This window comes from Chinchilla lanigera, unplaced genomic scaffold, assembly GCF_000276665.1.
Source record: "Chinchilla lanigera isolate Chin_1 unplaced genomic scaffold, ChiLan1.0 scaffold00031, whole genome shotgun sequence".
Classification (NCBI taxonomy): domain Eukaryota; kingdom Metazoa; phylum Chordata; class Mammalia; order Rodentia; family Chinchillidae; genus Chinchilla; species Chinchilla lanigera.
In genome coordinates, this window is record NW_004955432.1 from 2,426,883 (window position 1) to 2,450,704 (window position 23,822).

The 23,822-nt window shown below is 41.0% G+C and overlaps 1 protein-coding gene across 5 annotated transcripts in view; it reads right to left on the minus strand.

Moving 5' to 3' along the window:
• Ntrk2 (neurotrophic tyrosine kinase, receptor, type 2) overlaps positions 1 to 23,822 on the minus strand; it is a 345,349-nt gene that overhangs the window by 142,600 nt on the left and 178,927 nt on the right. For 2 of the 5 annotated variants that reach the window (XM_005387931.2, XM_013516029.1), the window contains exons 12-13: positions 13,952 to 13,999; positions 8,060 to 8,248 (exon numbers count right to left, since the gene is read on the minus strand). In XM_005387931.2, coding sequence (XP_005387988.1) covers positions 8,060 to 8,248; positions 13,952 to 13,999 — 237 coding nt within the window. Of the gene's footprint in view, positions 1 to 3,468; positions 4,241 to 8,059; positions 8,249 to 13,951; positions 14,000 to 23,822 lie in introns of those variants that run through there. The other 3 variants (XM_005387933.2, XM_005387934.2, XM_005387932.2) reach the window with 3 other exon arrangements.

The window sequence follows — 23,822 nt, forward strand, 5'->3', positions numbered from 1 at the left end:
ATATGTGATGACCGATAGTGATACTATAGAGACTAGGGCTACATTACTGTTTTCCTTTTAGAATTCTTTACTTTTGCTTCAAAAGCACACAGATGCAGTCTCTTAGAAATCAGGGAATCTATTTGTTCCAAACTCTTTTTGGAGCTTGTCAATCTTAATATTACCATGCAAAATACCACACTGTCATACTATTTTATGCATGACACTTTTCTAGAGCTCCAGTGTAGTACCAAATGCCTAAACTGACCAAAGAGGAAGCCTTCCGTGATGGAAAGCATGGGGACTTCTGTATATCAACTTTGTCAAATATGGGTGAGACTGAACGACCGGAAGGAGACCTGAGTTTATCAAAGAACCCTGCACAGCCCAAAAATCCCAAGTGGAAGGAAAGGCATCCTTAAATATTGGGAAATGTATCTGGTATCACCAGCCTGACTCTTTAGGATACAGCACTCTCATCTCCTTCCAAGGAGCTAGCTAGTGAGGTGAAGGGGAAGACAGGGATCACAGGCTTCAGTGAAACAACTCATTGCATTTCAAATCACCCACAGCACTGACCCTAAAGGAGAGCGCTCAGCCTGCCTTGTCAGAACAAGAGGGGCTCCCACTTGCTGAGCCTTTCCAACCCACAGCACAGGCCTCATCTCCTCCATGACCCTCATCAAGTGAGAGCTGAGCTAAGTTCAGGATTCCTGTAGACCAGGCCTGATGTGGCCTGCATGTCCAGCCCCTCAGCTCCATCTTGACTGTGTGTATCACCAAGAAAATGCAAAATATGAAACTGCACATCATGTAGCATATATGTTTCCTATGAGCCTTTCAGCACCACCTGACAAAGGTGAACTATTACAGAGGGGTAATCTGAACAAAGCACAATACAGACAGACATGGGAGAAAACACCCAGTACAAATAAAGGCAAGGCACACACGTTAGATTTTATATATATTCAAATGGTATCAGCAGTTACTCCTAATGTAGGAATTATAGGTGGTTTTTATTTCACCTTTATTTCTCATGTCATCTAAGTCTTCCATTATAATCTATATTATTTATTCTTATCTCTAAATATCTTATTTTAGGGCATTCAAAGGCATTTTGGGTGATCCAGACTTAATTTTGTCTTATTAGCAGAAATCATCAGGTCTATATTAACTATGGTGAACAACTCATTATGCTTTGCCTGGCACTCTGCTGGTGTTTAATCTGAACTCTCATCGTGGGAGCTGGCTCAGTCCTGGTCAAACCCAGGTAAGCAGACATCCTGGCATTTATACTATATTTTTCTTTCTGTGCACGTGTACTACCTTCTACTTTCCCCTTCCATGTGGGAAGCCAAGCATTCACCACCAGCAGAAACACACAGCATTCCCTGAGAGACAGGAAGCAGCCCCAAGCAGAGAGCCAAACAGATTCACCTGCTCCTTGGGCTGCTACTTTCTTCTCAGCTGCCCAGAGGATGTTTTTGCTCCCATCTGGGACTGAGCTAAGGAATGCAGCCACCTTTGTACACATGGAAACAAAACGGTGCTAAGAAGTACTTCTCTCCCTATTCTTTACTGTGTATGTCGCAAATTATTCTTACTGCCCTTGGAGAGAAGGAACAATGACCAAGAAAAAGATAAACAAACCAAACCCAACTGAAAAGAACCCCTAGAACCTCAGTGAGCATGGAAAGTAGCAGGAATGTACCTCAGGAGGAGAGCTGGCCTGACACATAATCCTAGAAGAAGCCTAAGCATGGTGGGTTACCCTCTTGGGATGACAGAGTCAGTAAAGACAGAGATAATGTGGACTGTACCAGGGGGAAACCTACACTTGGTTATAATGGCTTCCATGAAGGGCTCCCACCAGGCCACTTCGGCTTCATTGTAGGGAGTGCTTAATGGTTTGAAACATCTGGGTCATGCAGGGGAGCTTCTGAACAACATAGGCGGCTGCTCTGTATTTATATTTACTGAGCTGGTCCTAACCAAGCTGAAACCCAAGTGGGGGTGCAGTTTGATCGGGTTCACTCATCTGGTACACATGTTCCATTCAGGCTGAGTCTTGGATAATACCTAGAACAAATGCACTCCGATCCTTCACCCACGGAGAGGTTCCCAGTATGTCACTAATGATTTGATGAAGCTGGACTAAAATGTCTGATGGGTGTAGGGTCCACAATTCCACCCTGGATGGCCAATGATACACAAGTAAACAGTCTTCAGAATATCACTATAAGTTTCTTCCCTTTCCATTCAGGATATATAAGATTAGAGCATTTTCTACAAAACGGATAGGAATTCTACAATAGGGTGGCATTTCTTTTTTGATAACAGTAATACGACTCAGTGGCCAAATAAATGCTCCCAACATGATTTCACTTAGTTGTGAATGTATTGGAAAACTGGTTTGATAACAAATCTTCATCTCAGTGGAGTTTATAACACGACTAACATTTTAAATGTAATTATGCAGCATGTATTCATTTCCTTTCTTGTAGGGAATGAAAGCTGCTTTTTAGAGCATTGTTTGATAACTTCTTAGCATCTCCTTTGGAGTTGAAAGGGAATAGAATATCAAATGGTTGTAGCTAGCGATGGGGGACTATGACACTGTGAGGGAGAGAGAATTGCATTGGAACCTGCAAAATGCCAGTGATGTGCCATGACAGCCCCCATGGGACGAGTTGCCTACCCAGTGTGCCATAAACGAAGCAATTTCTAAGGATCCGAAAATAACTGCATTCTCTCCGTCCTGATACTCATGCTGGGTAGAATAGACTTTGCTTATATTAACGTGCAGGCCTTGGCCTTCAAAGCATACAAATAGTTCCCAAAGCAGCTATTATTTGGCCAATTAAATGCTTAGATGAAAGTATATTTTTGAAAGACAAAATTAATAGGCAAAGGACAAGAGAAGTGCTAAAGTGATTGCTTCCAACTGTTTCCAACTGTTTACAAGTCCTATTCCTGATCACTGAAATGGACCACAGCCAGACGCTTGCAGTGAAGTTTGATGGTAACCTCAGATAACTCTCAGGGCTCTTGTTCTCTGACCTAATGAGCTCCTGGGGTCCTGGATGTAATTCAGGATTTTTGTTCATGTATACTCAAAGTAATGTTGCAAATACGTTCAAAAACTCTGCAGTTCTGTGAAAAGTTATCACCTATGTTCCTGCCTTTGTCACTACTACAATGACAAAGTGGACATGGCAGTTAAGAGGAGCAGGATAGGATCTCTGTGTAATATTTTCAACTACAGTTCAAACACTGCCTCCCTTTATAACACCTTATTTCCCTAGTCCTAGCTGGTCTATGTATCTGTACTTACCTATATAAGTGCCTAATAAGCATGTAACCAGTGGAAACACACACACACACACACACACACACACACACACACACACTAATACAAAGAGAAGTATGGCACATTCTGAAGGAAATCAATAAGTACCCATTTAATTCTTAATAGAATGAAAATGGAAAAAACATCATAATTGTATGCATCTGCCACAGGGAGTTACTAGCCCTGAGTAGGCATAGAAAGCAGGCTCTACAAGGACAAATACATATAGGTACACATGTTGAGACAATTCTAGTTGAATTTAGGCCCAAGGCCTAGGATCCTAACTAATTTACAACACTGTCCTAGAGAAGACACAGTTTTAGGAACAACAATAAGTCTAAGGATCTACGGTAGTCCCACCTTTCAAGAGTCAACCCAAAATTGATGATTTGGAAGTTTTGCTGGTTAACATGTTTTGTTCTATGTTTGTTTTTCTCAGATCAGAAGGTGTGTTTCCATTGTACCCTGTCAAAACCTTTCTCAGCAGTCAAGGAGCCAAGTTGGTAAATCCTACTGGGAAACCAGCCCATGCTGTAAGATGACATGGCTTTCAGACACATTTAAACAGACTGGCTGATTAAAGACCAACTCCAGACTTGATGTTGCTGAGCTCATAAGCTCCATCTTGCCATCCTGATTGGTCGAGGAGATGGTCTACAGTTAAGTGGCATAGCACTTTGAGGGGTTTGTCATTAGAGCACACTGCTTTGTCTTGGGAAGGCAACTTCTTGCTTGGCTAGGTTTTAGAAGCTAAGGAGTGACGTCAGGATGTTGTCTGGCCAGAATTTGCAGATAACCATAGAACTCTTCTCCTCCATCAGGCATGGATTAGCCTCCTTTAGTTCCTGCAGGGACACAGGAGCCTCCAAATACCAAATTATTATCAGGCGGTCTTGGGGGAACCTCTGGGCCCTGCAATAAAGTAGACAAACTTGCTATTGGAAAGTGCTCGGGAGCAATTCAGCCCTGTTCAGATCGCTCTAAAATACTGCAAACCATCTCTGGACTTTAGAAATGAAAACTAGTACATAGCTCCCAGTAGTGAGAAAGTACTTTACTCAGGGGACAAAGCTTCTCATCATCCTTCATGTAAACATTCTTATGCATTACTGAGAGAAATCTGATTTCATCATTTCTACTAGTTTGTTTTGGTTTTTTTAAACAGAGCTGTGTAAGTATTGAGGCTGTATAACTTTATGGCTTCTTTTTTTTTTCTTCTTTGAGACAGGGTCTCACTATGTAGTTCAGGCTGGCCTTGAGCTCACTTTGTAGCTCAGGCTGGTCTTGAACTTGCAATGATCCTCCTGCGTGCTTGGTCTCCTGAGTGCGGGATTACAGGTGTGTGCCACCACACCCAGCTGGCTGCATCACTTTAAAGAAGCCACTTCTGAGCATTATCTGTGAAATAAGCCATTTACTTCAGTTGCACAGTATTTTAGAGTATAAGGCAGAAGATCACAAATGGGTAGTGGACTGTGGACCACACTGACTCACCCTGATGTACTCTCATTTACCCTGCCTAGTGTTTTGAATCTTGGGCAATTCAAATAAAATAATAAATACCCATTATTTCTCTACCTACTAGGCTCATGATCCCGTACTGCTTCCAGTATTCTATATAATTTGTCTGATCCAACCCATTTTTCCTGTTGACCTACCAGAAGGGGAATATTCCATAACCTCTCCTATCTTATTGCCTAGCCATTGCATTGGGATTACATGATGACCTAATGCTGGCTTTGCCCATGAAGTTCTCTGAGGGCAGGGAATTAGAATCTAGATTAGAATCTTACAATTCTGTGAAATGAAATGAAAATCATTTTTTGTAAGGTAAGGCCTATATTCTAAAGTTAACATCTTTGAGTAGCACCTAGCATTAGGAAAGAACAGTAAATGCACCAGCTTGTGACCCAAGCTTCTGATAGATCTGGAAGAAAGGACATAGCATACTAACCACATGATAGTTTTCTTTAAGCCCAGAAGAAGTATTCTAAATCATCTCTTTTCTTCCTGATCTCACCTATACAATTTCCTGCAAAAGTCTTTCTTCAAATGTTATTTAGAAATTAGTTCATTAAAAAGTATTCAGTGAGAATCACTTAATTGAAAACTAAACTCTCAAATTTTCATGGACCTATAGCAACAGATACTCCTGTATGTCTGGTCTGTGTATTTTGAAATATTTTAACTACTAGATAACTATAGCTAGCCTATCCAAAGAATGGATGATTTCATTAAAAACTTATTTCTGCTAAAATTGTTATCTCTGCTTAGATTAAATAATATATTATTAAAAGCGTGTCTAATAAATAGCATGCAATCAATTGATAGGAATAAAGCCAATGAAAAGTGTTGTGGTCACTTTGTTTCAAGTTTGCTAGTAATTCCTATTTCAATAATAGCCACATTTAACCAACATCTGACCAACATCCAAGGAGCAGTACATGCCATGTTATGAAGGAATAGCTCAACAGAGGAAGTGCTGCTCTCCAGGAGTTTACATCTAACTTCAACAAGACTGCACAGACACATACACTAGAGCACTCACACCTGCTACTGAGCAAAAATCAACAGATACACTGGGGAAAATAAAAAAAAAAATACAAGCTAAATAGTGATACTTAGGAAGGGGTGAAGGGAAGGAGAAAAGTAAATTTCTTCAATTCCATTTCCTTGAAAAAGTATTCATGGAAGACGTGTGATATTTAAATATTCTTAAGCCCATTGAAGAGTACATACTGCTTGGTGACTGAAAACAAATTCTACTGGAACACAGGATGGCTGCAAATACTGACCCAGGAGAGAACCTTCTGAGGAAGGAATAATCAATGGAGCTCTCTGGTCTACAGTTCAGTGGGGACCAGAAGCTGGGAGGAGACCATAGGTCTCCTCGATTCTCTTCCAGTTCCTTCTAAGTGAGGGTGACATAGACTGGCTGAGGCACAAAACCAATAGTCTCTAAAAATAACCAAAATGTTTGCAAAAACCTCCACAGACTCAAGCTCATGGAGATGACCCCCAAAGAAGTCCTTTCAGGACTCCAACAGCATGGAAACACTTCTGGTGCAGCCCCCGACTCAGCAGCATCCAGGCCAGTTTTTTTAAGGGGGTTTTTGCCTGCCACTTTGTTTGCTGTTTTGCTTTCTTATTCATTTGTTCATTTCTCTTACTGGACATGTTGGGCTGATGGTATCTGCTCATTTTTCAGATTTATCTGTTCTCCATTGAAAAGGAAAACAAACTTTGTGAGGACATGTTGATTTTAGTCAACCTCAATTGTAATACACCCTGGGGCTAAGGGAAGTACATCATACAGCCTGGTTTTGGTGGTGTCAGGGGTGTGCAAGTGCTCTATTCCAATGGAGAACAATCCAAATGGTCACAAAGTCTCCCACCATGGCTTCCTGTTTCATCTTCCTCTGAGTTTGACCACTATGCATGCAGAACATGTCAAGGACTTCTGGAGGATGCCTACATCATTAGAGAATGCTCATTTTAAGCAATGCCTCTATTCATCTTGTATATACCACAACAATATTAGAATTTAAAATGTGCTTGATTTCCCATAATACCACCATCTTCAAGGATCTCAATATTCTTTATACTTGTTTTACTTTTTATCTTGTCATATTACAAATTCGACTAAAATCTGTGCTGGGGCCATTTCATACATTACAAATCTGTAATACTGTTCTTTCTCACACTTAAGCTCAAGTCCAATCTTAAACATACTTTAAGATAAATGGGAAGAATAGGAAGAAATTACAGTGTTACCCTATGTATCAGCAGATCTAATACTCATTGCTGGGCCTTTGCATCCCATGTGAGTTTTTGGCAGAAGATCATTTCAACTTTACAACAGTCCTGTCTTACTTGGAAGATGAGGCAAGGGAGTAGCACTTAAGACAGGATAAGAACATGCAAACGGACAGAAGATACACACTTAACAGTGCCAGGGAAGCCCTGGGTCACTGTATATCTTATCTCTTATGGCCCATTATTTACATATGAAGGATGACCTGAGTTCCAGTGGCAGGAGAGTGCTTCTCATTGTGGTTCTAGTTTTAGTAGTCCTTAAGGCTGTGATGCAGACTTTATATTTAAGAAATGGCTTAGAAGACCAAATAAGTACCTTGAGAAAAACCCCAAGTTTGCTAATGAAGAGTAATGCATTAATTTGGTTTGGAAAAGATAAGTTAGCCTATTTCACATGCACATCATCAGCTGCAAGGTCTCTTTGCTGATGTGGCATCATGATAAGGCCTTTAGAACTGAACAAAGGACAAAGAACTACCCAAGTTGATACAACCTGTGCGCAACACAGCACCCTCCCCACTACCTAGACTGCATATTTTAATTACTTTCAATAAACCAGATTTAAATTACATCAAAGGCTTGTCATCTACAACCAATGTATGTACATTCTAATGATACTTCTGGTTTTTGTCTCTTTCTCAAGATAAGTATGCCTTGACTCCAACTTCATGTTGACAAATGCTTTTGGAAAATGGATCCCAAGAGAAGTCAGTATCTCCCCAGAGCTCCCATCACACCAGGAGACACACCCTTGTGAATTTCATAAACAAGCAACTAAAAGATCTAGGCGGCAAGAATCCTTAGGCATCTCACTGTCCTGACCCCACCAGCCTTTGCAGGGACTCTGACAAATGTGCTCACTGACACAGCTGTGCAGCAGCAAAGAGGCTGATGAGTATAAACAGCTGTACTTACATGTGTCTGGCTTGAGCTGACTGTTGGTAATGCCAAAGTACTGAGGATTTTCAATGACAGGGATCTTGGTCATTCCAATGATGACAGCATCTGGGCCGCCCTCGGAGGAAGATGGAGTGTTGCTCCCATTGGAGATGTGGTGCAGTGGGCTGGCAGAGTCGTCATCATTGCTGATAACTGAAGCTGGGCCTGACATTGGGAAAACATAAATATTCTCCTGTAACTTAATGGCTTCAATTGAGCTATAATTCATGAGCATAAAACTCATCAAGTTCAAGTATACAATTCAGTGAGTTTTGGTACATTCAGAGTTGTGTGATCATCAGTACAATCTAATTTCAGGATATTTTCATCACCCTCATTAGCACTCATCCTCCATTTCCCCCATACTGAGTGAAGGCATCCATGAATTTACTCTCCAGCTCTGTGAATTTACCTAGTCTGGCATTTCATATAAATGGATCCTATCAAATATGCCCTTTTATAACTGGATTATTTTACTTGGCATAATGTTTTTGAAGTTCCTCCATACTGTAGCATGTACTTCCTTTTTGTTCCAAATAATAATCCATTATATGGATATACTGCATTTTGTTTATCCATTCACAGGAGGACATTTGGAATATTTGTTCTATTGGGCTATTAGGAATAATGGTACTGGGAACATTCATGTACCAGTTTTGTGTGGACACATGCTTTCATTTCTCTTGGATAGAATTCTTGGCCCTGTGTTTAACAATTTGAGGAACTACCAAACTGTTTATCAAAGAGGCTACACCATTTTATATTCCCACCAGCAGTGTATGAGGGTTGTAACTTTTTTCTAGTTCTTTCTCCTGTCATTTAGTATTCAGCTTTCCTCTCTGTTCTGTGAGCACCTTCAGAACACTCTCACTGATGCTTCCTGCATTAATTAGGATCCCTGTTTCACAGGGCATTGAAAGTCATGCTGGGATCTTGAAGATGTCAGATTCCCATCTCCATTCTGAACAGGTCACTTATCTTCTTTGTACCTCTCCAAGTGCTTACAATGGTAAAATATGCAGAGTAATACCTACTTGCTATTTTATGGGAGTGTAATGAGACTAGTGATATGAAAATGTATTGTAAATTTAAATATGCTCCATAAGTATGAATTACAACTAGGTGTTCTTAAATGTACTTTAATTGCAGGACTAGAATTACTTTGGATTGTCCTACTACTGTGTTCTTTTTCTTCCACATTCTGTGAATTTGTGTACCACTTTTGTTTACAAAACACTATTATAACAACAATGAATCAACACCATGATAAAGTCATGTACTTTGTCTTTAGCAGTAATATTATTTATAGAGTCATTACATGGATGCCTTTATATTAAAGTAACAATCATAACGTTTTTTCATACAAGACCTGAATTTTTTCAGCCCCAAACCTAGGAATGTATATGCCTGTACATATTTACTCTACCATACATACTGTCTGTATATATAAGGAATATATATATGCAATATATGCAAGGTCCACTTCTATATATTGTGTCTAAGCAATTTATTTATCAACCACTAAACTCCTACTACTTATAATCAAAAATAGATCTATGCTCTATAGGTCTATATGTAAGCTTCAAAACAATTAAGGTAACTCATGACAGATATTCCATGCACAGGAAATAGATAAGTCCTGTTAGACATGTTACACATGTGTCTGAGAAGCAGATCACTGGCCATGACAACTGACATAAGTCAAGAGAAAGGTGGAAAATGAAAATGCTAAGGAAGGAAGACAAAGAGGAGTGAAACCAAGGCCAATGCCATTCTAAGGAAGGAAAAACATGAATTGCCTGTGCAAGGGAGAGTGTTTTAACCACCCCCCCACACACACACACAAAGAAGCCACGGTTCAGTACTTCCTCATATTCTCTCACACTTAAGTACTTCAGTGAAAGACATAGCAATTCTAAAAACAAAGGTTGTTTTGCCAGGGCCTGTGATGCAGCTTTGAATCCCCTATTGAATACAATGATAATCCATCCCCCAACCTCTAAGATCCATTTCTCCCTCATATGGGGATTATCAAAGTTTGTAGTGATAACAATTGGACATTCCCCAACTAGCTGTGTCTTAAACAAATCTTGCAGAAGGAAGCCAACTGCTATTATAGGTCATTTTTAAAGCACTCTCTCAACAGCATGTGCATTTAAGTTGCCTTTAATGATATACCCTGGCTTAGTTCTGCAAACAAGTCCTCACACAACCAATTTAGAATCTTAAAGTGAGGCAAGCCTGGCAGCCACGTTCATCTGGAGCCCTGCTCACCTGTGTTAGCAAAGAGCAGAAATCCTGCCAAGAATAGCTACAAAGACAAGTTCTTTCTAATATCCCCAACCATCCCTGCTTTATGATTTGCTCCCTCACTTAGATCACCCAGCTTTCAGCCAGTGATGGAAAATGGAGATGCCTTGTGCTAAAGTTTCTGTTTGTTGTCAATAAAACTCCCCTGCCACTGGGTCTCCCACTTGGTCCCCTTCTCCGCAGCAGCTGTCCTGAGAAGTTTCCAAAGCAAGCTACACCCACAGCTTGCACAGGGGCTGTAGTCAAGGCTGCCCTCTTCTCAAGAGATTCCAGGCTCCATCTTTACCTGAGGAAATGTATGAGTTGTTGTTTTCACAAAATTCCATGTGCTGTCAGAAAGCCAGAAATATTCCTTCCTGGATCCCCAGCAAGGGTTAGAAATGCATCGACCCCTTTCACACATCTCCGATTGCTCTGCAGCCCAGGGTAGGGCACAAACATTACAGGGCTGTTCAGTCATTTCTGAGGAGGTTGATACCCACAAGACAGTCTCAAGACTCCTTCAGGAATCCAGGCTCTGAATCATTGCCAAGTACACAGAGGAGCCCTCACTAGAGTCCAGCCGAAGAACTTGCTCTCTGCTTCTCCTTCTCCACCAAATGGCACTCTTCTCCTGCCCTGTCTCTCCAATTAAAACCCCAACTCCTCCAATACAACAGATTCCAAAGGAATGGGCTATTTCATGAGGAAGCTGGGGGATGGTAACCACAGAAGTGGTGGAAAGCACAAAAGGTGATTTTTCAAAAGGAAAGTTGCTGTAGACAGATCAGAGGAGCACAGACCTCAGCAATCCATCATGTGGGATATTAATTCAGGTGTTGGTTCCTTCATTATTGATGTTCCAAAACCTGGAAGATTGGTCAGGCTGGAGGGGCTGCAGGAATTAAGCCCTTTCCTCTACCAACCTTTTGGTATAAGGTAATGAAGGCACAGTGAGCTCGGGGGCAAAAAGAGCTTTCCATGGGGACAGTGAAGGTCTCTATGATTGGATACAGCCTGTCTTTGCCCTCCATGCTCCGTGTGTCTTCATGCATCTGCAGCGTATTTAAGCAGACACCACGGAGAAGACGGAGAAGAGTCAGAACCACATTACAGTGTGGTACACGAAACTCTATGAAGACTTGAATGTGTATTGTAATATGAGTATGAAGTTTTAAACTACTGAATATGTGCATAATTGCTGCGCATGGAGTAGATGGTTCTACTAACTAAGCGGACAAATATGAGTTATGCCAGGAAACACATTCAGCCTATTTTTATTTCACTATATCTTAGGTACAAAGAGGCATTTTTTTCCTCTTATCAGAGGTTCTTACATAGCCTGCACATCTGTTCAGATATGTCTAAGCCTAACTTAGACTTACTTTCCAGTAAAAGAATGGAGGAAGGTCATCTGGGAAAGAAGTTTCATTGTCTCAATACCAACAAAGACTTGTAGGGGAGGAGAGAGATTATTACTCTTGAGCAGGTGTATCCACCATGCCTTGTATTCTCTGTATTCTGAGAATTTGACACCTGGGTCCCTGCTAACACTGAGAGTCTCTCCAGGGCTGGCCAGTTGCTAAACACAGTAAATACCATGTCTGCAAAGCGCGTCTCTCAGTCAAGACGCAGTCTGCCCCTTCACTCCTTCCTTACCTGATCCTCGCACTCCAGCCACTGTGGACTTGGCCCACCTGGCCCAGATCCAGGTACCTGAAAACTCAGGAGAGACCCTGTGCCCAGAATCCGCTGAAATGACTCCTGGTAGCCAACCCTCAGTCTCCTTACTCTGCCTTACCCCTGCCTTCTCATGGAAACCATGTTTGTCCTTCCTCTGCCTCCCAACTGGCTGCGGGTTCCTGCTGTGTAGCCCTTTGTGGCAGGAAGTGTCTTCTTCTGGGAACTGAGCAGAAATCTGTCTTTTCACTGGCCATCATCTCCAGACCTGAATACTAAAACCGCCTCTCATGGGCCGCAGTTGGTGCATTCTGAGGAATGCTTTCTGCTATGGCCTAAAAGGGCAAAACCCTAATTTTGAAGTTCCCTGGGAATAAGCACGTTCTGTAGGGTAAACTTGTTTACGCTATAGAAGGTACAAGAGGTTATAGGATTTGCTATTAAGTGGAAGAAAGGAGGCATCATCATACAACACTGTTGTGGGAGACTTTATCCTTCTCTCTCTCTCTCTCTCTCTCACACACACACATTTACACACACACACACAAACATATTACCACCACCATCAACATGAAAGTCCTGAAGCAGGACACCTTTAAAGCCCTGCAGGCAGGATGTCTTTAAAGCAATGATTTCTGCATGTCTGCAGAACAATGGTGATTGGCCAGCCAAGGTTCAAAGTTCCCCTAGGGAGCAGCCCAAAGGTCTTGCCCTGGCTGAGCTTTGTACTTTCCCTTTGCCTGTTAAGAGCTTTCATTTTGAACTCCCCAGGGCTGTTAAGGATCTGGGTGACTTTTCCCCCTCCAGGCCCCATCTGGCCAATCTGCTTCTGCTTAAGCTCAGCCCACTGGGCTGTACTGAGAGAAGCTGCTTTACAGGACAAAGTTTACGTCAGGCTCAAAAAAGGAAAAAAAAAAAAACAACAAGTTTCCTTACACGGTAGGATGAACAAGTAAAGGGCAGATGGCTTTCCCTCACTTTGCAATCATACTTACAACCAACTCTGCTACCAGAAGAAATACCAACCAACAACACAATCTGCCCACAATGGTCAGATCCTGGAAACCCATGAATGATATAAAATTGTCTTCTCCTGCCTTCTCTGCAATCTTCATTTGTTGCCTCTGTACCCACAGAAAATACTGAACACGTGGGAGGTCCCGGGATCACACCTGATTTCAGTGCTAATGATGAGCTGTATCATCCTCATTCACTTGGTTAGCTACAGACTCATCCCCTCAATTGTCAGCACACACTCTGAATGCAAGGAATGGATGTAATCAAGCACAAATCACAGTGCTGGACTTCAAAGCCAATTTTCAAAGAAAAGTGGCCACAAATAAGCAGCTGATTCACCAATTCAAATCCCTGTTACGTCTTGGCCAGTGGAACAAAGTTAAGAGCAAGCTCATCCAGGCTGCCAGTGTAGCCTCTAGACGCTGTATGAGGAGCTGTAGTGTAGCTGTGGTTTCCATCTTTAACCTGAAAAGCACATCACCATCTACAACGGAAGACTGCTATTTTTTTTTCTTTCATTGTGTTTTGTTTGTTTGTTTGTTTGTTTGTTTTTCCGGTACTGGGGCTCGAACTCATGACTTTGCGCTTGTCGGGCAGGCGCTGTGCCACTGAGCTAAATCCCCAGCTCCTACCATCTACAACAGACACAACTGCTCAGGGTAAAACAAGTCCACTTCAAAATGCAAAACCATTTACTGAACTCAACTAGCAAAAGTAATACCCTTTCTGGAAAAATAAATTCTAGACCCCCTTCAACAAATCAAAAACCAGGAATACAGGTAATGGGTCAAGGACCAAAGAATATGAACAGGATCTGAGCACTTCCATCTGAATTAAATGACAGAAACTCATTACTTATCCAAAGAAGGAATCACTACTTACCAACACCTTGTCTTGATTTTACTTTCCCAAATCCAAACCATGAGAAATCTGAAAACCACAACAAAACATAAAATAAACTTCGAAACAGAAGTGTAAACCAAAGGCAGTCAGCACTGTCCTCAGCCAGATAATTGACCAAACCCTCCACCCAAAATAAGAAAAATTTAAAGAAAAAAGAAATAAATGAAAACACTGGGAACCAAGATTTTCTTTCAAACACCTGGAAACTAACCCTTGGATATTTGTTTAAAGATTTATTTCTCATTTTGAGAACATGGAAGGAATTTCAAATCAGATAATAGACAGCACCTTGTTTTTAAAAATGCTAAAACTCAGGGTTAAGAGCTCTGTGCTGTTTTCCTTATTTCTCATTTTCTTTCTTGCCCAAGTGCCAAGCTCCTCGCCCAGTACTGAATTATCCACCAGAAGCATTATGGTTCTGAACCACGGGAATGTGGGGAGATATTGGGGGAAAATGGGTCTTTTCTGAAGCCGAGACAAGCAAAAAAAAAAAAAAAAAAGGAACAGGAAACTGCATAGAGAGCTGACCCATGAGGTGAATTAGAATTCAAAAGGGGACGTGGGACCTAATTCTACGTGGATTCTCTCTGCCAGCTTGCAGTGTGACAATGGCCTGTGGGCAGCAGCCCCATGTTTTTCGCCACACAAGGTGCTGTAGGCACCTATGAGAAAAGACTGCAGCAGTTTGGGACAGAGGTCACTAGTGAATATGGTCCCTGGGAAATGTGTATTTGGGCCTGGCTCTTCCCTTGTAGGTAATTTCTATTGGTTTCAACATGAATTCTACACAGCAGGCACATCCCTTGACATGAGACAGATAAAGAGAACAGAGCCCAAATAAGTCACTGTGCTCCTCTTCAGACACCTCAGTTCTGTAGTGATTTCTACAGACAGTGGAGATAAGAAGCCAGATAGAAAGAAAATGGATTTAAAATAAGCAGTGTATTTAAAAAGCTCAAAGATGCCTCTTAACGTTGCTATAAACATTGTTGCCCTTTTTTTTCCAAGTGGAAGTGTAAGGTTTGCCTCCCTGGTATCCTACAACTTCAGCCTTCCAACCTCAAAGCCAGTGCCTGCTTCTGATGGATGTCCCTCTGAACGTGTCCTCGAAGGCTTTAGAAGACAGGCTGAAATCCTGGCCTCCCCCAAAGCCAAATAAAGATCCCTTTGCAGAGAAGACGGTGAACTTCGCAGCTTCAGATCCAGCAGGGCAGAGATGTGCTTATAGATTTGATGGTCACAACTAACCCCATTCTAAATGGAGTATATTTCCTACTGGTGACTTTTTAGTCTTCTATGTTTGGTTTACTTTTTGAAAATTAAAGGAGAGTTCCATTGTCTTCAGTAAATGAAAGGAGACATTTACTACTTTAGCATAAAATAAGCTTTGTGTTAGAGGACTTTGCTCACCTGTAGACTAATATAAATATTCCAGACATGTCTAAGGTAAGCTAGGCTAAGCTATGCTGTTCAGTAGATCAGGTGCATTAAATGCATTTTTGACTTATGATATTTTCAACTTACAGCAGGTTTATCAAGACATAATTCAGTCATAAATTGAGGAATATCTGAACTCACCCCAACTTGTCCAGTTGTTACTAAGTCACCTTCTCATCAGCAGCAAACAATACCCCATACCCACATTTTAGGAAGAAAGTTTTATTTTGGCCCACATTTCCAAAAGTTTCAGTCCATATTTAGCAGATTCAAAGACAGAAACAGCAAGGTGGGAAGAAAGGGACTAGACCTGCTCGGATCAGGGCAACCAGGAAGCAGAAAGTGAAGGGAGGAGCCGGGAGGGGAGTACACTCTTCCAGGCCACACTCAGCGACCTGTCTCTTCTGGCCAGACCCCAACCCCTAAGAGCACACTCAGTCCACTGATGAACGCAGCACTCCAGGATCCAATCACCTTCGAAAGGCCTTCTGGGGAACATTCTAAATCTGAACCACAACACGTGGTGGGTATGTGCGGGGCTGATGTAAATGGAATGTGATAAACTGAGACATAAGCAAAGGCTGAGTCAATCATTCAGATTCTTTAGTGAAAATTGTGATGAAGCTAAAAAAAAATAAAGCAAGAAAAATGCATCTTAGGTTAGGATTTGAGACGATGAAGATTAAATTTAGAAAAAAATGCTTTGGCTTCAGAATAGAGTCTGGAATATGAGAGAGAAAAACTAAGAATAAGAGATGGTTGTGAGGCTTGAAAAGAAATCAAACATGAGAACCTTGTGGCCTGCACTAGGTACTAGGAGATGGACCAGAGAAGAAGGGAGACTGATTGTCAGGCGAGGAGCATGAGGCAGGGCCGTGAAGAGTCTGGGTTCAAATAGTGGCGCATGTGTGGTGCTGCTTGTCGAGTCTCCAAAGAACTCAGGAAGTCCAGCTCCAGAGTCAAACTGAGGGCAATGGTTTAGTGCATGATCCTAGATAAGCTGTGTATGTGGACAAAATGAGAGGACTGCGAGAGTTCAGATCTCAAATGCCCTTGAAAGGCCTGTGTGAATCGTGGTCTCTGGAGAGGTACTGAAGGGAGAGTGGAGCCTTCAGGAGCTGAAGCCTCGCAGGAGCCTTCTACGTTTTAGAGGAGTGCCCTGGAGGGTTTGTGTGGCTCCAGGCTTCTCCTCACTCTCCCTGCTCCCTGGCCATGAGGTGAGCAGTCTCTCTCCCCTGCATATTCCCACCACAGTGTGCTGCTCCCCGGCAAGTCAGGAGCAATGGGCCAGCCAAGGGTGGCCTGGGAACCCCTAAACAGCCAAAAATAAAGCTTTCTATTCATGCGTTGATTTTTTTAGTTATTTCTGTTATTGTGACAAGAAGCAAGCTGTCACAGGCAAACATCAGATGACAAATGTCTGGAGTTCAGGACATGTTTTTAGGAGCCAAAATGGAATCACCCAAGTTCTAGAGCCAGAGATGAAGTGGAGGACCGAAGGTGGCCCCTGAGCTGGGCGTGGTGGCGCATGCCTGTAATCCCAGCACTCAGGAGGCTGAGGCAGAAGGATTGTTGCAAGTTCAAGGCCAGCCTCACCTACAAAGTGAGCTCAAGGCCATCCTGAACTGCATAGCAAGACCCTGTCTCAAAAAGAAAAAAAAGAAAGAAAGAAAGAAAGAAAGAAAGAAAGAAAGAAAGAAAAAAGGTGGCCTCTGTATCTCAGGTTAATTTCCTACCCTGGTTTTTTTTGTTCTTTTAAAAAAACAAGCATCTAATTGAGTCCAATTTTTTTGTTTTTGTTTTTGGTACTGGGAATCAAACTCAAGACTTCACGTTTGCCAGGCAGGTACCATGTCGCTAAATTATATCCCCAGCCCAAATCCAACTTTTTGCCAGAATTACTTCTAAATAACTGAAGCATTTCTAAGTTCTCCTTAAAAGAAGCTCAAGCATTACATAGACAAGAACACAATTTTCTGGACCATACCACAGAATACTTGGAAAATTCAACAGACCAAATGCAGGAAGGTCAAACCGATACCTCTTCCTGGAAGCTGCTAGTCACTCAACAGCTCTTTCATGATGACTGAAGCAGTAGTCTTAAAACATTAATACTAAATTTCATTGGCAAAATTTTCCCACCAGGGCAAAAAGAAACAATTTCTGAATTCCCTGTGATGTTTCCACCCATTGGGAATAGAGGCCTGCCAAACTTTCTTTTATTTTCTGTTTATAAGAGAAATGTTATTCACAGCAAAATAAAGGGCTCTTTCAAAAGCACGCCATTGGGGTGAGCTCAAGGAGTCCTCTCCATTTGGAAATCTAGACCAACAAAGATTCTAAATTATGAAATTAACCAATTATATTTGTCTCATTTACAGAGAAAAAAAGCTCAATCTTTTCCTTAACCACAAGGGAGGAACTTAGTAAAAAAAAATAGCGCATTAACAGGTCTAAGATGGACCATAAACCAAATAAAATAAATAGCAACGCAGATTATTTTTCAAATGTCTCTCAGAGGAAACAGTTACGTCTTAGGGAGCTGGAAAGGAGAGTTTATGAAGGGAATGAGGAAGGAGTAAGAGCCAGAAAGAGTGAAAATGGGAGAAACCTGACCTTCCCCATAGGTATGGAATTGCACAAGCGCTAAATATGATATTTGGAAAGGTTTTAATCTCAGGAGAATTCAGTTTCCAGATTTTTTTCAAGTTTCAGAAAAATGACTTTAGTGTGTAAGGAGAGAAAAAAAACAAACCTTAGCTCTTGTCCTTTTAACTCTAGGGAAGTTAAAACTTGCTGTGTTCTCAAACGAAATTTCTTTATAGTTTAAAATAAAACTCACCAGCCTGTTCCCTCAAGAAAAGTGTCTTCACATTGTGATGGAAGCAGAGGGGGAAATGTGATTCGCTGTAGAAACGCACCTCAACTCCCTCCCCCGGCCAGACCTTCTCCTGGGGCACCCTGGAAAGAGGAAGTTGCAGCTGCTGCACCGCAAGGAGCTCAGAAGTGGCCCCAAAAAGCTACTACGGGTGCCTGAATCTTCTGTCCCTTCAAAGAGCTGGAATGAGTGGCTGGAGTGGAGGGAACCAAAGCAGAGGAGCACCTTGCAGACCAGGAAATCGCCTCCCTTCCCTACCAGCATATAATCACAGTGAGTAAGAGTTGATTTCAAATTATTTCCAGTTTCTCAGGGCACAGAACAGTGTATTTTGGGGCCAACTTTCCATTTTCATTTAATCTTTTACTTAAGGACATAACCTTTATAAAAGAACTTTCCATCTCTCCAGTCTGGAAAAACCACTTGGTTTGAGTTAGATTGGCTCCAGAAACCTTAACGTGGAAGATTCTTCCTCCCACCTAACCTTCATCTGACTTTATCCTTTCACTTCCCTCACATTCTTAATGTGGTTTATTTCCACTGTTCTCAAGAAAAGTAGCCAGGTGTGGTGCTGCACACCTGTAATCCCAGCAATCCTGAGGCTGAAGCAGGAGGAGCACTGTGAATTTGAGGCCAGCCTGAGCTACATAGTGAGTTTAAGGCCAGCCTGAAATGCATGAGGAGACCTTGTCTCAAAATAAAAAAAGAAGTAACATTAAACAGCTCCACCATCTATGTAATAAAAAAAAAATGCACTCTGGCTGAAATTGCTGAAATCTGTATTTTCCTTTTGTTCCTGACCCACAGCTAATTACAGTTCCCAAAGATCTTTGCAGATAGTTGCATCCATACAAACTAAACTCTAGCCAGTGCAGGATGAGCAGAGCAAGGGGTCCCACCTGCAGCTCTGGTCCCAGCGACTCCCCAGGAGTTGTAGCCATGCTGTTTCCCTTCAACCTGGCCAGAATGAAGACCACATGCAGGGCAAACTATGAAGTTCTGACTGGATAGCATTGGGATGTTTTGAGTAGAACACATCTCAGAGCTGTTTATTCCAGCTTTCATTGATATGCAAGAAATAAACTATTGTGCTTGTACCATTATCTACACTGGGATTTACTTACTATGATAGGGAGCTTCCCCTCACTAATACAGTACATAAAGATAAAGAAATATAAATGTCCTTTGGGTTTTATTAGTTAGTTGAGTGACTACTTCACCTTCCCACACTGAATCACAAATTCAAAGTTATATGTCTACATACACTTTTTGGAGATATATATTTTTCTGCCTATATATTTTCTGGAAAAATATATCTACATATATTTTTCTACATGCATTTTTCTGGAGATGAAGTACACAGATTTTTGTCAAATTTTCAAAAGGCTCTTTACAGCAAAATGCTAAGGACCACTGGAATACATAAAAGTAGTTATAGAGACAAAGGTCTAAGCATATGTGTATTTTGTGTTTATATTTTATTTACTTCTGTTTTCTGTTAACACTTGAAGTTGGATGCTGAAAGCTATCCATGTCTCTCAGCTAGGTTTCCTGGCAGCCTTCTAACATCCTCCCCACATCATTCCTGTGTCCCCCTAGTCTCTTTCCCACAGAGCTACCAGGGTAATCTTTTCCAAGTGTAAATCAGATTACTGTACAGCACCGCCCTGCTTAAAACCCTTTATACATGTCCTTGTTGCTACATAAATGTCTGTCACTGGAGTCTCACAGGAACGTTGGGCAAGAACTGACCCCTTCAGCTCACTGGTTCCCTATGACATACCCTCAGCAGTCCCTTGCCTATTCTTGCTCAGGCTGCATTTTTCTTTCCCAGAATCTTCTGCTCTGACCCTTTTATGACAACTTCCCCTTTTTCAGGTTTTCAGTCATACATCACACCTAGCCCGACACCTGAATCAGTCTTCCCTGAGCCCCTACCCACTCCTTATCTGTCTTCTCAACCTCAGAACTCACAGTAGACCAGTCCACGTTACTCAGAGACTCCTTGTGTATGTACTGTATCCTTGCTAGAAGTCACTGACTGGTCTCCAAATGTGCCCCCAAAACATACCCTCACAGGAGGTTGGGAGTGAAGGTGGTCCATGTGGAAGGGATCCCAGGAAGGACTAGAAGATGTGTATAAAGAGTGAGCCAGGGCAGGAAGGAAGCTCATTGTGGGTACGCAACCAGAGAGTTACCCTGGTGATTTGGAATGAGGGTGTAGAATGCACCCGAGTTATCCCATCCCCAAGGTGCGACTGGATCATTTATTCTCCATTATTTGCCACAAGCAAGGGCTCTGGCTGAGAGAAAGCTCTTATATTGTCCTGGGTGCTTTCAGCAACCACTGTGGGCAAGTTTAAACAAGATCTAAAATTGTAAAATGTGAAGTGCTTCAAAGTCTGAAATGTTTGCACATTAGCATGACATGGGGATAGCTGCACTCATAAAGCCATGACAAGGGGTACCATCAAAATGCAGGACCATTAAAAATACTGAATAAAATTTCTTTGGGCTATATGCATGAAGTACATATTCAACATAAATAACCCCAGTGTTTGGACTTCGGTCTCTTCTCAAAGATATCTCATGTGTACACAAGCATTCCAAAATCTACGAGAATTTTTAAATCCCAGAACACTTCCTTCCAGTTCTGAGCATGTAAGGGGCGGCATACACAGCCTGTGCTGGGGAGAACTCAGGAGTTGTGACAGACTCCAGCCCACCAACAGCAGTTGCTGCAGGATGCTGTCTGTGGACTCACCACTGCGGAAGGACCTTCAATAATACTTCTGGAATGAATGAGAGCAAAAGCTTTTAAAATCATGGCAATATGAGTATATGCAGTGTAATAAGTGTAATATGAGTGTAATAAAAATGGCTATATGCAAATAATACATTCAGCATAAAATGCTTACGTTTTGTGAATACAGTTACTGCCCTGTTGATTCCTGTGTCCCTCCAATGGAACCTCATGAAAAATAGTACAACCTGCCCTTTCTATCTTTAACCCAAGATCAAAACTACTTTTTAAAAAATGTGTCTATGCTAGACATGAACAGGCTTTTGGTGTCATTCTTCCTAAACAGTATGACAATTATTACATAGCACTTAAATTATTATCTAAGTGACCTGGACATGATTTAAAGCATACAGGTTTAAAGCATACGTGATTTAAAGCATATGTGCGTAAATTATATGCAAATACTATGCCATTTTATATAAGAAACTTGAACATCTAAGAATTTTGGTGTCCCCAAGGGATTTAGAGCCAACTCCCTATGAATGCCAAGAGATGACAGTATTTAATAGTGAACGAGACTGAGAATCTAGCCTTATGAGCAGTCAGTCATATGAAACTAAGACACTGCAATGTCAGAAGATGTGGCCTCTCTAGCCATGGCAACAAATAAACAGCATGACCTAATTGAAAAGAATAGTTAATGCTTAAATTTTTTGACCAATTTTGCATGCTTATATCTGGTAATCTGAACAACTAATTTGTTTGTTGTTTTTTTTTTGGGGGGGGGGTTCTGGTACCAGGAATCGAACTCATGACCTTGCACTTGCCAGGAAGGCGCTGTGCTGCTGAGCTAAATCCCCAGCCCCCTGAACAACTAATTTGAAGGCAACCTGTCAAGACAACCTGTTATATTGTTATATGCAATATAACAACCAATACTGAATTCCTACCATCTTGTTTAGGGAAGCTCTGCATGAGAACAGAGGTGGAGAAATGTCATTTAAAGTCTACTGAAGGTCTAGTAGTCAACAGAACTAAACATCAGGTACCTAGGACCAAGAATAGACTGACACATGGCCTTACATACTTTTTCCAAGCTTTATATTTTGGGAATGTGAGATCATGTACAATTTAAGGAAAAGCATTCAGTCAATTGGCCCAGATTTTCTGCTGCTAAATATTGCAGATGTTTTTGGGAAACTATTTCCTCATCTAAGAGAAAAGACCTGTGTACTGCAAAGGCAACTCTAAAAAGTGGTACTTATTGAATGCTTGATAAATACCAGGAAACTTTCTAGAGCTTAGATACTACTTTAACTGGGGAAATTGATCAGTTTCTATTGCAATATTTTAGAAATCAGAATAATGTTTTTTATTTTACAGAGAAAAATAACAAAATAACAACAACAAAGACAAAAACAAACAGCACAAAAACAATATGAAATTTCAAAACAAGATGATAGGAAATCAACAATGATTGGTATATTACATATTACATATTATCTTCAACAAAGTTACTGAGATTACCAGATGTAAGAATGCAAGATTGATCAAATGGTGAAAGAGAATAAAAAATAATGAAAAACATTAGAAACAATATGGAGCTTCAGTAAACAAGGTAGGAATTCAATAATTGTTGTTACAGTGCATATGGTTGCCTTCAAATTAGTTGTTCAGATTATCATATATAAGCATGCAAAATTGGTCAAAAGAATTAAGCATTAACTGTTCCTTTGAATAAACCAATAAACACCAGAAGTACAATTATCCCAGCTACCCTTGTATATATATATATATATATATATATATATATATATATATATATATATCCCCTTCTTTCCTTTCTCCTATCCCTAGTCCCCATTGTTCCTTTCCCTTGAACAGTTTCTTTCCCTATCACAGTATCTATTGTAACTTTCAGATTTTATTTACTCTTTCAAGTTCTTACACTAGGGAGACAATATTATGTTTACACATGCAGGTCTGATTTATTCACTTATGGTATGGCCTCTAGTTGCATCCATTTACCTATAAAAGCCTCAAGTTTATCTTTTTTACAGCTGCATAATACTTTTTATAAAAATACCATATCTTTTTTATCCATTCCTCAGTTGATGGACATTTGGGTTGTTTCCAAGATTTAGCTATGACAAATTGCATTGCTATAAACATGGGTGCACATATTATCATTATGATATGATATTTTCAATTCATCTGGGAAAATACCCAGAAGGAGAATAGCTGGGTTAAGTCAAACCTCTCATCCAAGTTTTGTGAGGAATCCCCACACTGATTTCCACAGTGGTTTCACCAGTCTACACTCCCACCAGCAGTTCATAAGTGCTCCTTTTTTCCCCCACAGACCCTCTGGCATTTCTTCTTGGTTGCTTTCTGGGCTATTCTTTCTGGGCTATTCTTTCTTTCCTTTCTCCTATCCCTAGTCCCCATTGTTCCTTTCCCTTGAACAATTTCCTTTGAACAAGATGGAATCTCAATGTTGTTTTAATTTGCTTTTCTCCGGTGACCAATGATGTTGAACATTTTTCCATATATTTATTTATCATTTGCATTTCTTCATCTGAGAAGTATATATTCATCTCAGATGCCCATTTTTGGACTGGGTCTTTGAATTTTGGGGACCTGACTTCTTAAAATTCATTATGTGTTCTAGATAGAAGTACTTTGTCTAAGGGACACCGGGCTAAAATTTTTTCCCAATTTGTGGGTTTTCTTTTTGCCTTGTTGTTGATTTTTTTTTTTTTTTTTTGGTGTGCAAAAATTTCAATAAGATG